General features: G+C 42.6%; 1 protein-coding gene across 2 annotated transcripts in view; it reads right to left on the minus strand.

The window, feature by feature from the left end:
* The window catches only part of MTHFD1L (methylenetetrahydrofolate dehydrogenase (NADP+ dependent) 1 like), a 249,208-nt gene that overhangs the window by 5,568 nt on the left and 229,133 nt on the right, over positions 1-14,507 (minus strand). For both annotated transcript variants that reach the window (XM_023729119.1, XM_023729120.1), the window contains exon 27: positions 1,076-1,195. In XM_023729119.1, coding sequence (XP_023584887.1) covers positions 1,106-1,195 — 90 coding nt within the window. In that variant the 3' untranslated portion in view covers positions 1,076-1,105. The remainder of the gene's footprint in view (positions 1-1,075; positions 1,196-14,507) is intronic.

Genomic DNA, 14,507 nt, shown 5'->3' on the forward strand with positions numbered 1-14,507 from the left:
CCACATCTTGAATTAATGTAATTCCGTATAAGTGGTTCCTTACCTTTCTCATCATAGCCTAGGTGTTTAATGTTTTATTAAGAATTTACCAAACAAACAAACATCTCTCATGTTGCCTGCTGGTAGGGAAACAAATGACAATGAGTCTCCTTTATGCCTGGCTTGGAGCTGTAACTCAGGGACAGCTGGAGAGCAGGGTCTTTAGGTCAAGCAAGCTCATCTAGAAGGCCCAGACTGTGCTGGCACATGGAGGGGGTGCTGGGCTTAGAGACAGGAGTGAGCAGGGAGAAGGGACTGGGGTGTTGGGGGGAGACATGTATCTTGAGAATACAGTGAGGACATGTGTGATACAAGGGATGGAGAGAGCAGCTCCGAGCCTTTACAATTTTAGATGGGCAGTTTCCCTGGGAGGGGGGTGGGAGGGTCATGTTTCTTCGCCATGGGAAGTTAGGACAGAAGCAGCAGATGTGGCTGCAGTACTGAGGGGGGAGGGGCAGGAATTAGGCCAAGGGCACCCAGCTGTGGGCTCCAGAGGCCGCTTCAGGCCAAGCCCACCCTCATGAGCTGTGAGAACCATGAGCCCTCCAGTGCCCTGCCCTCCCTGTCCCTCACAGCTCCCCCGTCCCCCTGCCCAGTTAGATGACCTCTCCCACCTCACTGTGTCTTTAAGTGACCTGAGAACATAACAGACCTGCTGTGCCATAGTCGAGAGTCCTCTATCATGTGATTTTAACAGCATCAAGAGACAGGTGGCAGAAAGGCAGCTACTCTTTTAATACTACAGCATAAATTGGTTTTAATTCTGGATAATTCTGGAACGATGAGCTTACAAGTTACAAAATCCAGATTCAAGGATCACATGGCCCAACATTCCTGGGTCTCAAGCCCAGGGTCCACTCCGGGCCTCTGTACTGACCACCTACTGTATGTCCACACCCAGGAGTGGGTCCAAGTCAGGGGGTGTTATTAGATTTATCAGGTCACTTTTGTATTGTAATAAATATCAGAAAAACAAAACAAATCAGGATTTGAACTAAAAAAAAAAAAAAAGAAAAGGAAAAAGGCAGCAGCCCACCTGAATCAGGTCCTCTGAGATTCTGGTCACTTAGAACAAGCCTTGAACTTGTTCTGTCTCCGTGTCGAGATCGATATCATAAAAGCAGGGCCGAGTGGGCAGCCCTGGCATGGTGCTCATCTGAGGGAAAAATAAAGTGTTATGTATTAGCAAATGCGACCAGGTGGTCACACCGAACACTGTACATCTAATGACACAAACTGACCATATAACTCAATGCAGCCATGTAACTTCAGGTGGTATATATACACATCTCTTCAAATTCACCACCTGCTCTTTCAGTTTGTTTCAGGAAATGAAATAGGAAAGGCAAATGTAAACTTCCTGAAAATGTGGGCCACTTTCCTCCCTCCATGGCCCCATAGCACACTGTAGGTCCAAAACTATGACTTACAAACCTTTTTTCTCTAAATCAAAACTTAATGCTGAACCCTGACAAAAATGAGCCTGTCTGGTTGAAGGGGGCAGTGCGTGTGCGTGGAATAAACGGTGGCCCGCTCAACCTCAATCACAGCCTCCAGGAACATGTCTGTAAAACCTGCGACCCACGCAGAAGTTTGAAAACTCCTGTTCTCAATCACCCTGACCCAACTTAACAAGGAAGCCCTGGTGGCGGAGTGGGTAAGCGTTTGGCTGCTAACCAAAAGGTCAGCAGTTCGAATCCTCCATCCGCTCCCCAGAAACCCTAGAGGGCAGTTCTACTCTGTCCTATAGGGTCACTATGAATTGGAATCAACTTGACGGCAATGGATTTTTTTTTTTTTTTTAACCTTAATAATATGGAGCCCTGGTGGCATACAGTTAAGCCCCTGGCTGCTAACTGAAAGGTTAAGGTTGGTAGCGCAAAGCCACCTAGCAGCTTTCAGGGAGAAAGACCTGGTGATCTGTTCCTGTGAAGATTACAGCCTAGAAAACCCTATGGGGCAGTTCTACTCTGTCACATGGGTTTGCTATGAGTTGGAATTGACTCGACGGCATCCAACAACACCTTGCTAAAGCGATAACTGTTCCTTAAACACTGACCATGTGCTAGGCCTGCACGAAGTGCTTCACTGATTTTCTCCTCTCTACAACCCGATGAGGTAGGAACATTTGTTATTTCCATTTCACAAGTAAGGGACGTGAGGTTTACAGAAGTTAAGTAACTTGCCCAAGTCACCCAGGTAATACATGGCAAAACACGGCATCTATGCCTGTAGTTTTAAATTACTCCTTTAACAAACACACCACCACCTTCGTGGCACTTGGTGGGCAGCCAATGGGCTCTGCATGGATACCCTAGTGAAGTCCCCCAGCCCCGTGTGCGGTAGGAACGGTTTCCAGCCTCACTCTACAGATGAGGACATTTGGGCACAGACAGGTCAACGCCTGTGCTCAAGGACACACAGCAGGTCAGTGGTAGAGATGGGATTAAATCCAGCGGCCAGTCCCCAAACTCCACCTTCTGCACAGCTCTGCTACACTATGTCTAGATTCATTTTCCAAAGTGTGGTCTGTGTCTACTGGCATCAGAAAGCCCTGGTACGCTTCTAAATAGCCGATTCTGGGCCCCCATCCTGGACCCAGGGCGTGGGCACCGTGACTACATTTTTGTAAGCTCCCTAGTGGCTCGCAAAGACTAGACACTGGTCTAGGATCTAGAGTGTGAGGCTCCTGGAGGCCCCACTCCTTAGGCATCTCAGCATATCCTACTCTGCTTTCATTCTGTACGTTCCCTACAAATGGTGCTTGCAATGTTGCATTCAACCATTTGGAGGAAAGATACTGGAATTCTGCTTAGCCTGTCTCTTCCAAGGGCTAAATGTGGTGTCATGCACAACTCCTGCCTGCCCTATACAACCGGCCAGAGAACATTCTTACTCTTAATGCGATGAAGCTGTGATATGACATGCATTTAACAGCATCCAGGGTTTGCCAGCTTCTTCCCACTTGGCAAAAGTTCTCAGCAAAAGTAACCTAGGTAAGGGCTAACTATAGAACTCTGCCCTCTCACCCTCTGCTACCTTTCCCTATTCCCTGCGGTGTTTGGAGACTCTTGCTACTCAAACCGGGGTCTATGGAACAGCAGCATCAGTATCAGCATTGGTATTGCCTGAAAGCCTGTTAGAAATTCAGAATCTCAGATGTCACCTCAGACGTGCCCAGTCACAGTCAGCAATTTTAGCAAATCCCCAGGTGATCTGTAAGCACTTTACAGGTGGAGAAGCGCTGGCTTAGACAAGGCCGCCTAGAAGACCCCCCTGCTCCGCTTCGCCTCTGAGGCAGAAGGAGAGGGAAAGCCAGGTGGAGAGGAAATCTGTCCACCCGTAGGCCTCATGAGCCACTATGTCCACCCCACACGTGAGTGGGGAGGAGGGGGAGGCCAAGAGACATGTTCTCCACGTGGCTGAATGAATACATGGTGGCCAGCTCCTGTCTTGATAATTGCACAGGAGTCCCTGGGTGATGCAAACTGTTAATGCGCTCATGCTTGCTGTTGGCTGAAAGGTTGAGTCCACTCAGAGATGACTTGGAGGACAAGAGTCAGTGTAGCATTGCACAAAAAGAATTCAGACTGCCCTTGGGATCTGACTTCTGGCCACATGCCTGGGGTCAGTGCTATCTATGTGGGCTTTGCCGTGTGCCCTCCAAGGAGGCCTCCTGCCTAAAATAACTAAAGAGCCACTAAATTGTATGTACTTGTCATGCTGCTTCAATGGATTCTTTTACAAAGGCTGAAAAACACGGGCTTTTGCCCTTTGTGACGCTAATTTTAACTATAATGAATCTTGCAAATCTTTACTGATTTCAGGTTAAATTTATTTTGGAAAAACTATGAGTTCTATCAATAGCCTTTAGGAACATAATTAAAGGCCAATAAAGAAAAAATATGCATGTAATTAAAACTAGTCATTAAGAATCGAAAGAATATTCTTGACATGAGTAGAAAAATTATTAAAAACTGTTTCATAAAGTGATAGAATCACAATTTCTGCTTAACTGAAATACCACTGTAATTAATTTTGTTGGTTGTAAAATAACTTCTTTTTCTGATTTCCCCTTAAATCTACTGCTTTCTCCTACTGAATAAATCATCGTTTTATTTTAGTTTAGGAAAGAAGTGGTATTTTTCCTCATACCTCCTTTATTCCTTAATTCACGATCTGAAGCTAAAGCCCTTTTACACATTTCTTTCCTCCTTTAATAGATGAGTGAGGCATAAGTATCATCTTGTTTCAAAAATTTAAATACAACTGAAAGGACTATAATTTTTAACTATATTATAGCTTAAATAAAAAGATTCTCTTTTTCAAGAAATCATCACCTGAAAACTTAAAGTCTTTATTAATTATAGCAAAGTATTTTCTCAACTGTAACACAGTGTCTGGCAATATTAGGCCTTCAATAAATATAATTTTATAATAGATGAGTAAAACCGGAGGATAATTAGAGAATAGGAAGCAAGTAAACACCACCAACAAAAATTTCTCAGGGATTAGGCTTTTTCTTTCTGTTTCTACCTTTCTCCTCCTTTGGATGTGAGGGCCAGAACCCTTGATATCAAATGGTCATTCAGACAACCAGACGAGCTACTCTAAGATGGTGCATGAGGAAAAGGAGCCCAGTGTAAAGGTCAAGTGACTGAGAGAGAGGAGATAGATACATGAAAAATCCCTATAATGAAAATAAACGATGCTGTTACAACTGGATTCCCATTTGCTTGAGTTAGTGGAGATGGAATGTTCTGGGATTTTTTTCTAGGCAGTTAGGTAATATCTGACTCCATCCAAAAGGTTATCTATATTTACCAGTTGCGATGAGTCAACTCTGACTCATGGCGACCCCAGGCACGTCAGAGTAGAACTGTGTTCCATTGGGTTTTCAATGGCTGATTTTTTTTTAAATTGTACTTCAGGTGAAGGTTTACAGAACAAATAGTTTCTCATTAAACAGTAGTACACATATTGTTTTATGACACTGGTTTACAACCCCACCACATGTCAACCCTCTCCCTTCTCGATTTTTTTTTTTTTTTGGTGAAAATATACATAGCCAAAGATACACCGTTTCAAAAATTTCTACATGGACAGTTCAGTGACATCGACTACGCTCTTCCAGTTGTGCTGCTATTCTCACTTTAGATGAAGGCTTACAGAACAAAATAGTTTCTCATTGAACAGTTAGTACACATGTTGCCCTGTGACAATGGTTAACAACTTCACTACACATCAACACTGTCCTTACTCAACCTTGGGTTCCGTATCACCAGCTTTCTCAATGGCTGATTTTTCAGACTTTTTGTTTGAGATGCCTCTGGGTGAACTTGATCCTCCAGCCTTTTGGTTAGCAGCCAAGTGTGTAACTGTTTGTACCACCCAGGAACTCAATCTATGTTTAATAGTGAGAAATATTTTTGTCAGAGGCCACATTTCTCCTGGTGGCTGATGAACCCTACGCCGTGGACTCTCTCAAGAGCCTGTTATTTGTATGAAAAGACACAGTGATGCTTTATTCAACTCAGCAACCTTCACTGAGAGCTTACTTTGGGGACACCAAGGTGACCAGCACCTGGTTCCTGCTTCTGGGGGGACAGATCACAAAAAGGAGACCATTGGAACACTCAGGCCAAGCCATTTTTTGCATTGTAATTAAAAAACATTTTTTTTTCATTCTTTACTTTTTATATCAAGAGAATGAATATAATACATTCTTAACTTATGACTTTCTAAGATGGAAGTCAAGTTCAATTACTATAAAGATGACCATATTGTGTTCACATACTGTGCCAGCATTACACAGCCAAACCATTCTGGTTTATTTCAATGGCTTCGAGTGAAACCCTGAATGAGTACAGTGAATTTTCTCTTCTTTTGGGCCAGACTCAAGGAAGGAGCTACTTTATTACGTATCTGAGGAAGCTCATTTCTTGTATTTCAGGAAGGAGCCCTGATAGCGTAGTGATTAAGACCTCAGCTGCTAACTAAAAAGTTAGCAGTTCAAATCCACCAGCCGCTCCTTAGAAACCCTATGGGGCAGTTCTACCCTGTCCTATAGGGTTGCTATGGGTCAAAATAGACGGCAACGGGTTTGCGTTTTTTTTTTTTTTTAAACGTAATGCCTTAGTTATCTAGTGCTGCTATAACAGAAATACCACAAGTGGGCGGTTTTAACAAACAGGAATTTATTCTCTCTCAGTTTAGGAGGCTAGAAGTCCGAATTCAGGGCGCCGGCTCTAGGGGAAGACTTTCTTTCTCTGTTGGCTCTGGGGGAAAGTCCTTGCTCCTTGGCGCCTTGGTGATCTTCACATGGTGTGGCATCTATCTTCCCCTATCTGTGCTTGCTTGTTGAGTCTCTTTTATATCTCAAAAGAGATTCACTTAAGACACGCCATACACTAATACCATCTCATTAATATAACAAAGAAAACCCATTCACAAATGGGATTATAACCACAGGTATAACAGGGATTACGATTTATAACACATATTTTGGGGGGACATAATTCAATCTATAACATATATATAAAGTTGATTCTCATTATTCATGGATTCTGTACTTCTGAATTTGCTACTACTTCTCTATTCTTGGGTAAGTTACTGCACTGAGCTTGGTTTCTTTACCTGTAAATACAGCATGAGCATAAACATATCTACACGATACGGTCTATTTGCAAATTAAAGTAAGATAATGTGCTTACTACACAATAGATACTCTTGTTATGATTATAGAATGTACAGCTATAATTGTCTATGTGAACTGAGTGTGTTAAAGTTATTTATGATAGAAATGAAAAAGGGAAACTCAAAAATTAATCTGGTCTGTGACTGCATGTTTCTTTTACAGGGGAAAAACAAGATTCACTGGTTTTTTTGAGGTTGTTTCTTCAGTTTTCTGGCTTTACAAAGAATTTTAAGGCCAGACTTTCTGTAGTTTCTACTATGGCAATCAAATGTGAAGCCAAACCGAACAGCCAAGACCTAAAGTACCGAAGTTAACAGGGGTAGCTCAAGTATTATTTAAGAGAAACCTTCAGGAGTGTGATGATAAACCAGAAACAGATTTGACTCTAACCAGAGCTTTAACCGTTCAGAAATGAAAAGCAGAACATTCTGTTAGACAGGACAGAGGGCATGCTGTGGTGAGCAGAAGCACTGGCTAGATTCTTCATCAGCTGCTCCTCTCCTGGAATTTCTGCAGTGCAGTCAGCTCTCAGCCCCTTGACAGACAGGTGGCATGCCATGAGACTCTCCCCTAGATTTCGCAAAATAAACCTATATACTGACAGGTTTCATTGTCTGGAAATGCAATATTAAGTAATTAAATTCCGGTTTCAGAGAAGCTAAATTGTCTGTAAATTAACTGTGATGTTCTTTCTGGCATGCATTCCATTCCAAGGCCCTACTGGCAACTGACTCATTATACTGGAACCCCTTCAAGCAGGAAGAACATGGAGGGGATGAGAAGCAAAAGAAGGAAGAAGGAGGGGTGGAGATGGCTAAATCTGCAGTCACTTAGGGGATCTGGTCTCTCTCTTCCAGGAGTCTGTATCAAACACAGCTGCCCAGACCTCTTTGTGCTCTGTAATTTCGCATTTCCCCTTTGTTTTCATCCCCCACCCCAGCGCTCCTCCGAAGAGATAATAAGCTGCTGCAGCAGGAATACAAAACAAAACAAAGGGAAATTATATCCATTATTTAGACTTCCCCTTTATGCTTCTCTAGGGACAGTGGCTTGGGGAAAGGAGGAAAAGGGGTGGGAGTTGTCTTATCTAATGTTCACAAACCCAACCCTTGCCTGGCCAAGACTTGATGAGGAAAACTGAATTAGTAGAGAATTCATGATTACCTGTGACCTATTTTAACTGTTTTAAATTCTAGAGGGTCCCTGGTAGAGCAAACGGTTAACGCGCTCGGCTGCTAACTGAAAGGTTGGAGGTTCGGGTCCACTCACAGGCACCTGAGAAGAAAGTCCTGGCAATCTACTTCCAAAAAATCAGGCACTGAAAACCCTATGGAGCACAGTTCTATTCTGACACACATGGGGTCACCAAGGGTTGGGGTTGACTTGGTGGCAACTGGTTACTGGTTATATACTATAGGCCTAAGTTTTTCTGCAACCTTTCTTTAGGTGATTCAGACCAGACTGCAGATTGGGTCTAGCAGTGATTTACTACACAGGCATACCGCATTTTATTGTACTTGGCTTTGCTGAGTTTCGCAGATATTGCATTTTTTACAAATTGAAGGTTTGTGGCAACCCTGCGTCCAGCAAGTCTATTGGTGCCATTTTTCCAACAGCATGTGCTCATTTTGTGTCTGTGTCACATTTTGGTAATTCTTGCAATACTGCAAACTTTTTCATTATTATTGCATCTGTTATGGTGATCTATGATCAGTGATCTTTGATATTACTACTGTAATTGTTTTGGGGCACTGTTACGGGACCCTAGAGGCTGAAGACACCTAATTAATTAGTACTCCACCAGTTATCAGGCCACTCCCAGTCACCTCCCCACCATGTCACTCACTTCCTCTAAGTTGTTTTGCAGACCCTCTGGAGAGCCCTGGACTGCTCTAGATCTAACCGGCTCAGAATGGTCAGACATGTGCAGAACAGTCAAAGATGACCGACTGATGACCCCGGGCCACCACGCATGCTCAGTAACACAAGAGAACTCATGTTAAGACACCAAAGTCACCGGACCTACGTCATCTGCAGTAGTCGAGCCCATTTCAAAAGCGAAGAGGGCGTCAGCCACTTCTGTGCCAAGTCTTAGCCCCGCCCCATCATGAATAATCAATAGAAACTATGAATAGGTAGAACTTCCTGATCCTGCCCACCTGACTTCTTCCACCCCTATATGAATATGTATAATTCCCCAAACCTATAAAATGTTAATGCTTCCTCAACTTGAGGAACTCAATCTGAGGTCGATACCTCTGAGTTCCTGCTTGCTAGCTTGTGAAATAAACTCTTTCCTCCTCTCAAAAACAGTGTCTGAGAGATTGGCTTCTTGCATGCTGGGCACAGACCCACTGGTCTGGTTTCAGTGCCATGAACCATGCCCCCATAAGATGGCAAATTTAATGTGTGTGTTCTGACTGCTCCACCGCCCAGTCCTTTCCCCATCTCTCTCTCTCTCCTCGGGCCTCCCTCTTCCCTGAGACAGGACAATATTGAAATTAGGCCAATTAATAACCCTACAGTGGCCTCTAAGTGTTCAACAGAAAGGAAGAGTCGCATGTCTCTCACTTTAAATCAAAAGCTAGAAATGATTTAGTGAGGAAGGCATGTCAAAAGCCGAGACAGGCCAAAAGCTAGGCCTCTTGCACTAAACAGCCAAGTTGTGATGGCAAAGGAGCAGTTCTTGAAGGAAATTAAAAGTGCTACTACAGTGAACACGTGAATGATAAGAAAGTGAAACAGCCTTATTGCTGATATGGAGAAAGTTCTAGTGGTTTGGATAGAAGATCAAACCTGCCAAAACATTCCCTTAAACCAAACCCTAATCCAGAGCAAGGCTCTAACTCTCTTCAATTCCATGAAGGCTGAGAGAGGTGAGGAAGCTGCAGAAGAAAAGTTTGAAGCTAGCAGAGGTTGGTTCATGAGGTTTAAGGAAAGAAGCTGTCTCCATAACACAAAAGTACAAGGTGAATCAGCAAGTGCTGATGTAGAAGCTGCAGCAAGTTATCCAGAAGATCTAGCTAAGATAATTGATGTAGGTGGCTATACTAAACAACAGATTTTCAGTATAGACGAGACAGCCTTATATTAGAAGACGACGCCATTTAGGACTTTCATAGCTAGAGAGGAGAAGTTAATGCCTGGATTCAGAGCTTCAAAGGACAGGTTGACTCTCTTGTTGGGGGCTAATGCAGCTGGTGACTTTAAGTTGAAGACAATGCTCGTTTAGCATTCTGAAAATCCTGGGGCCCTTAAGGATTGTGCTAAATCTATTCTGCCTGTGCTCTATAAATGGAACTACAAAGCCTGGATGACAGCACATACGTTTATAACATAGTTTACTGAGTATTTCAAGCCCACTGTTGAGACCTACTGCTCAGAAAAAAGGAATTCTCTCAAAATGTTACCGCTCATTGATAATGCACCTGGTCACCCAACGGCTCTGATGGAGATGTACAAGGAGATTAATGTTATTTTCATGCCTGCTAATGCAACATCCATTCTGCAGCCCATGGATCAAGGAGTAATTTCGACTTTTAAGTCTTATTACTTAAGAAATACATTTTGTAAGGCTATAGCTGCCGTATATAGTGATTCCTCTGATGGATCTGGGCAAAGTAAACTGAAAACCTTCTGGAAAGGATTCACCTTCTAGATGCCATTAAGAACACTGGCGATTCATGGGAGGAGGTCAAAATATCAACATTAACAGGAGTTTGGAAGAAGTTGATTCCAACCCTCATGGATGATTTGGAGGGGTTCAAGGCTTCAGCGGAGGAAGTAACTGCAGATGTCATGAAAATAGCAAGAGAAGTAGAACTAAACGTGGAGCCTGAAAATGTGACTGAATTGCTGCCATCACATGATAAAACTTTAATGGATGAGGAATTGCTTCTTATGGATGAGCAAAGAAGTGGTTTCTTGAGATGGGATCTACTCCCGGTGAAGATGCTGTGAACATTGTTGAAATGACAACAAAGGATTTAGAATATGGCATAAACTTAGTTGATAAAGGAGCAGCAGAGTTTGAGAGGACCGACTCCAATTCTTGAAAGACGTTTTACTGTGTGTAGATGCTATCAAACAGCATCGCATGATACAGAGAAATCTTTTGTGAAAGAAGAGTCAATAGATGTGGCAAACTTCATCGTTGTCTTGTTTTTAGAAATTGCCATAAGCTCCCCAGCCTTCAGCAACCATCACTCTGATCAGTCCGCAGCCATCAACATCGAGGCAAGACCCTCCACCAGCAAATAGATTACAACTCGCTGAAGGCTCAGACCATGGTTAGCATATTTTTAGCAATAAAGTATTTTTTTTTAATAAAGTATTTTTTAATTAAGGTATGTACATTGTTTATTTAAGACATAATGCTGTTGAACACTTAACAGAGTACAGCATAGTGTAAACATAACTTATATGCACTGGGAAACCAAAAAATTAGTGTGACTCCTTTTATTGTGATATTCATTTTATTGTGGTGGTGTGGAACTGAACCCGCAATATCCCTGAAGTATGCCTGTACTTAGGTGGGTCCTTCCTTCCTTCTACACGCTTTTGAGAATATCAGGAAAAATTGTTTTCCCTGCTTTAATTTCCCCCAATTCCTGGATTGAAAGAGTCTTAACTATGCAAAGGCTTCTATAAGCGGAACAATCTTTCTCACTGCAAGAGCAGATGATAGGTAAAGGACAAGGTGGGTGCAGCTACTGCCTGGGAAGTGCCCCTCCAGCTGTCCCTCTTCCTCACCCTCTCCTGGGTGTCTCCTGGCTTTCCATAATGGCTTCTCCATCTCTCCAACACTGCTGGGACACAGTGGCTGCCCAGACCCCGTTCCTCTGGATTCATGCCAGAAGTGGAAGAAAAACAAAACTGCGAACCAAACATCTTTAAACCACCCAAATCATTCACTCTTTCCTCTTTTCTCACAAACACATGTAGAAAATGTTAAAAATAAGGAGAAATACTAAGAGAGCAAGATGAAATTATTGTTTTTAATTTCATTTTTATCAAAGTAAATCATGTACATGGTATAAAAGGTCATATCCTTCTTCAAGGCTTCCTATAAAAAAATGAGAGTCCCCCGTTTGCCACTACTCTACCCCCAGCAGCATTCCTACCCCTTAGAGGCAACCACTATCATTCTTAGCTGCTTCATTTTACCTTGCACTGCTCCTTCTTGATTTTGCAGTTTCAGGTATTACTTACTGGCCTTCTAGTATAGAAGATGAGGGTTTAGCTCTTTTACATCCTACCACCTAGGTTACCCCACCAAGAATTATTTGGTCTAAATGTCAATGGTGCTGCCGTTGCAAACTCTGCTCTACAGAGCTTAAAAATGTTTTTGTTGTTGTTAGGTGCTGTCGAGTCAGTTCCGACTCATAGCTACCCTATGTACAACAGAACTAAACACTGCCCAGTCCTGTGCCATCCTCACAATCGTTGCGATGTTGTAGCCACTGTGTCAGTCCATCTCTTCCTCTTTTTTTGCTGACCCTCTACTTTACCAAGCATGAGGTCCTTCTCCAGGGACTGATCCCTCCTGATAACAGGTCCAAAGAATGTGAGACGTAGTCTCACCATCCTTGCTTCTTAGGAGCATTCTGGCTGTACTTTTTACAAGGCAGATTTGCTCATTCTTCTGGCAGTCCAAGGTATATTCAATATTTTTCACCAACACGATAATTCAAATGCATCAATTCTTTTTCAGTTTTCCTTATTCATCACCCAGCTTTCATGTGCATATGAGGCAACTGAAAATATCATGGCTTGGGTCAGGTGCACCTTAGTCTTCAAAGTGACATCTTTGCTTTTTAACACTTTAAAGAGGTCTTTTGCAGCAGATTTTCCCATTGTAATATGTCGTTTGATTTCTTGGCTGCTGCTTCCATGGGTGTTGACTGTGGATCCAAGTAAAATGAAATCCTTGACAATGTCAATCTTTTCTCTGTTTATCATGATCTGCTTGTTGGTCCAGTTGTAAGGATTTTTGTTTTCTTTATGTTGAGGTGTAATCCATAATGAAGGCTGTAGTCTTTGATCTTCATCAGTAAGCGCTTCTGCTTTCAGCAAGCAAGGTTGTGTCATCTGCATATTGAAGACTGTCAATGAATCTTCCTCTAATCCTGATGCTCTGTTGTTCTTCATATAGTCCAGCTTCCTGAATTATTTACTCAGCATACAGACTGAATAAGTATAGTGAAAAGATACAACCCTGACGCACACCCTTCCCGATTTTAAACCACACAGTATCCCCTTGTTCTGTTCGAACGACTGCCTCTTGATCTATTCACAGGTTCCTCATGAGCACAATCAAATGTTCTGGAATTCCCATTCTTTGCAACTTTATCCATAATTTGTTATTATTAATTTGGAGTCCCTAAGTGGTACAAATGGTTAACGCTCTCCGCAGCTAACAGGAAGGTTGGAGGTTCAAGTACATCTAGAGATGCCTCAAAAGAAAGGTCTGGTGATCTAATTCCTAAAAATCAGCCATTGAAATTTCTACAGAGCACAGTTCTACTCTGACACATATGGTGTCACCATGAGTTGAAGCTGATGTGATGGCAACTGGTTTTATCATTAATTCATCACCAAACTCTCCCACAGAACGCTAAATCATCTCTGTCTTCAAGCATCAGATGAGTCTTCTGAGAGCTATCCTCCTGTAGGCCTTCTAAACAACAACAGTTTAATAGGATCTCCCTTTACCATAATCCTGGAGACTCCCCTTCATTTTTCTATTGTCTTAGTTACCATTTTCTGGAACCATACTGTGATGGAAGATCCTAGGGTGAATCCCAATAATCCCCTCACAGAACATGGCTTCCACTCCTGTAGTAAGTCATGTTAGGTAAGGCTCTGTCTTGGCCTTTCCCCTTTGCTGGCCTTGAAGAAATAAACTGCTTTGTTATGAAAGAGCCGAAGAAGGCCACGTGTACCTAAGCGTAGCCTCCAACTAACAGCCAGCAAAAAGCTGGGCCTCAGTCCCACAACTGCAACGAACTGAATTCTGCCAATGACCATGTGAGCTAGGAAAATGACCCCGAGCTTTAGATGAGAACGTAGCATCTGCTGACACCTTTACTGCAGCCTGAAGCAGAGAACCCACCTAACTATGCCTGGACTCTTGACACATGGAAAAAAAAAATCAAAACCAAACCCACTGCCTTCGAGTCATAGTGACCCTATAGGACGTAGTAGAACTGCCCCATACGGTTTTCAAGGCTGTAATCTTTACAGAAACAGACTGCCACATCTTCCTCCCACAGAGCAGCTGGTGGGTTCAAACTGCTGACCTTTCGGTTGGCAGCTGAGCACTTAACCACTGCACTACCAGGGCTCCTCATGGAAATTGTAGGACAATTAATGTGTATTGTTCTCAGTTGCTAAGTTTATGGCAAATTGCTAGGCAACATAGAAAATTAATACAGACATCGTCCTTTTGCATGATTTACTTGCTTATTTGGGTGAAACACTTCCTCTAGTAGCTTCCTGAGAAAAAGGGCATGGGAGGTAAATTTTCATAAAATGTCTGGCCCTGTCTTTACTCTTCTCACACACCTGACTGATGGTTTGGCTGGGTATAAAATTCTAAATCATTTTCCTCTGAATTTTGAAGACATTGCTCCAATGCAATCTAGGCTCCACTATTGCTGTTGAGAAGTCTGATACCATTCTGGTTCTAGATCATTTGTATGTCAACATTTTATTTTCTTATAACATTTTTAGTATCTTCTCGTCTCAGTGGTTTTTTTTTTTTTTTTTT

This window comes from Trichechus manatus, unplaced genomic scaffold, assembly GCF_000243295.1.
Source record: "Trichechus manatus latirostris isolate Lorelei unplaced genomic scaffold, TriManLat1.0 scaffold00002, whole genome shotgun sequence".
NCBI lineage: Eukaryota > Metazoa > Chordata > Mammalia > Sirenia > Trichechidae > Trichechus > Trichechus manatus.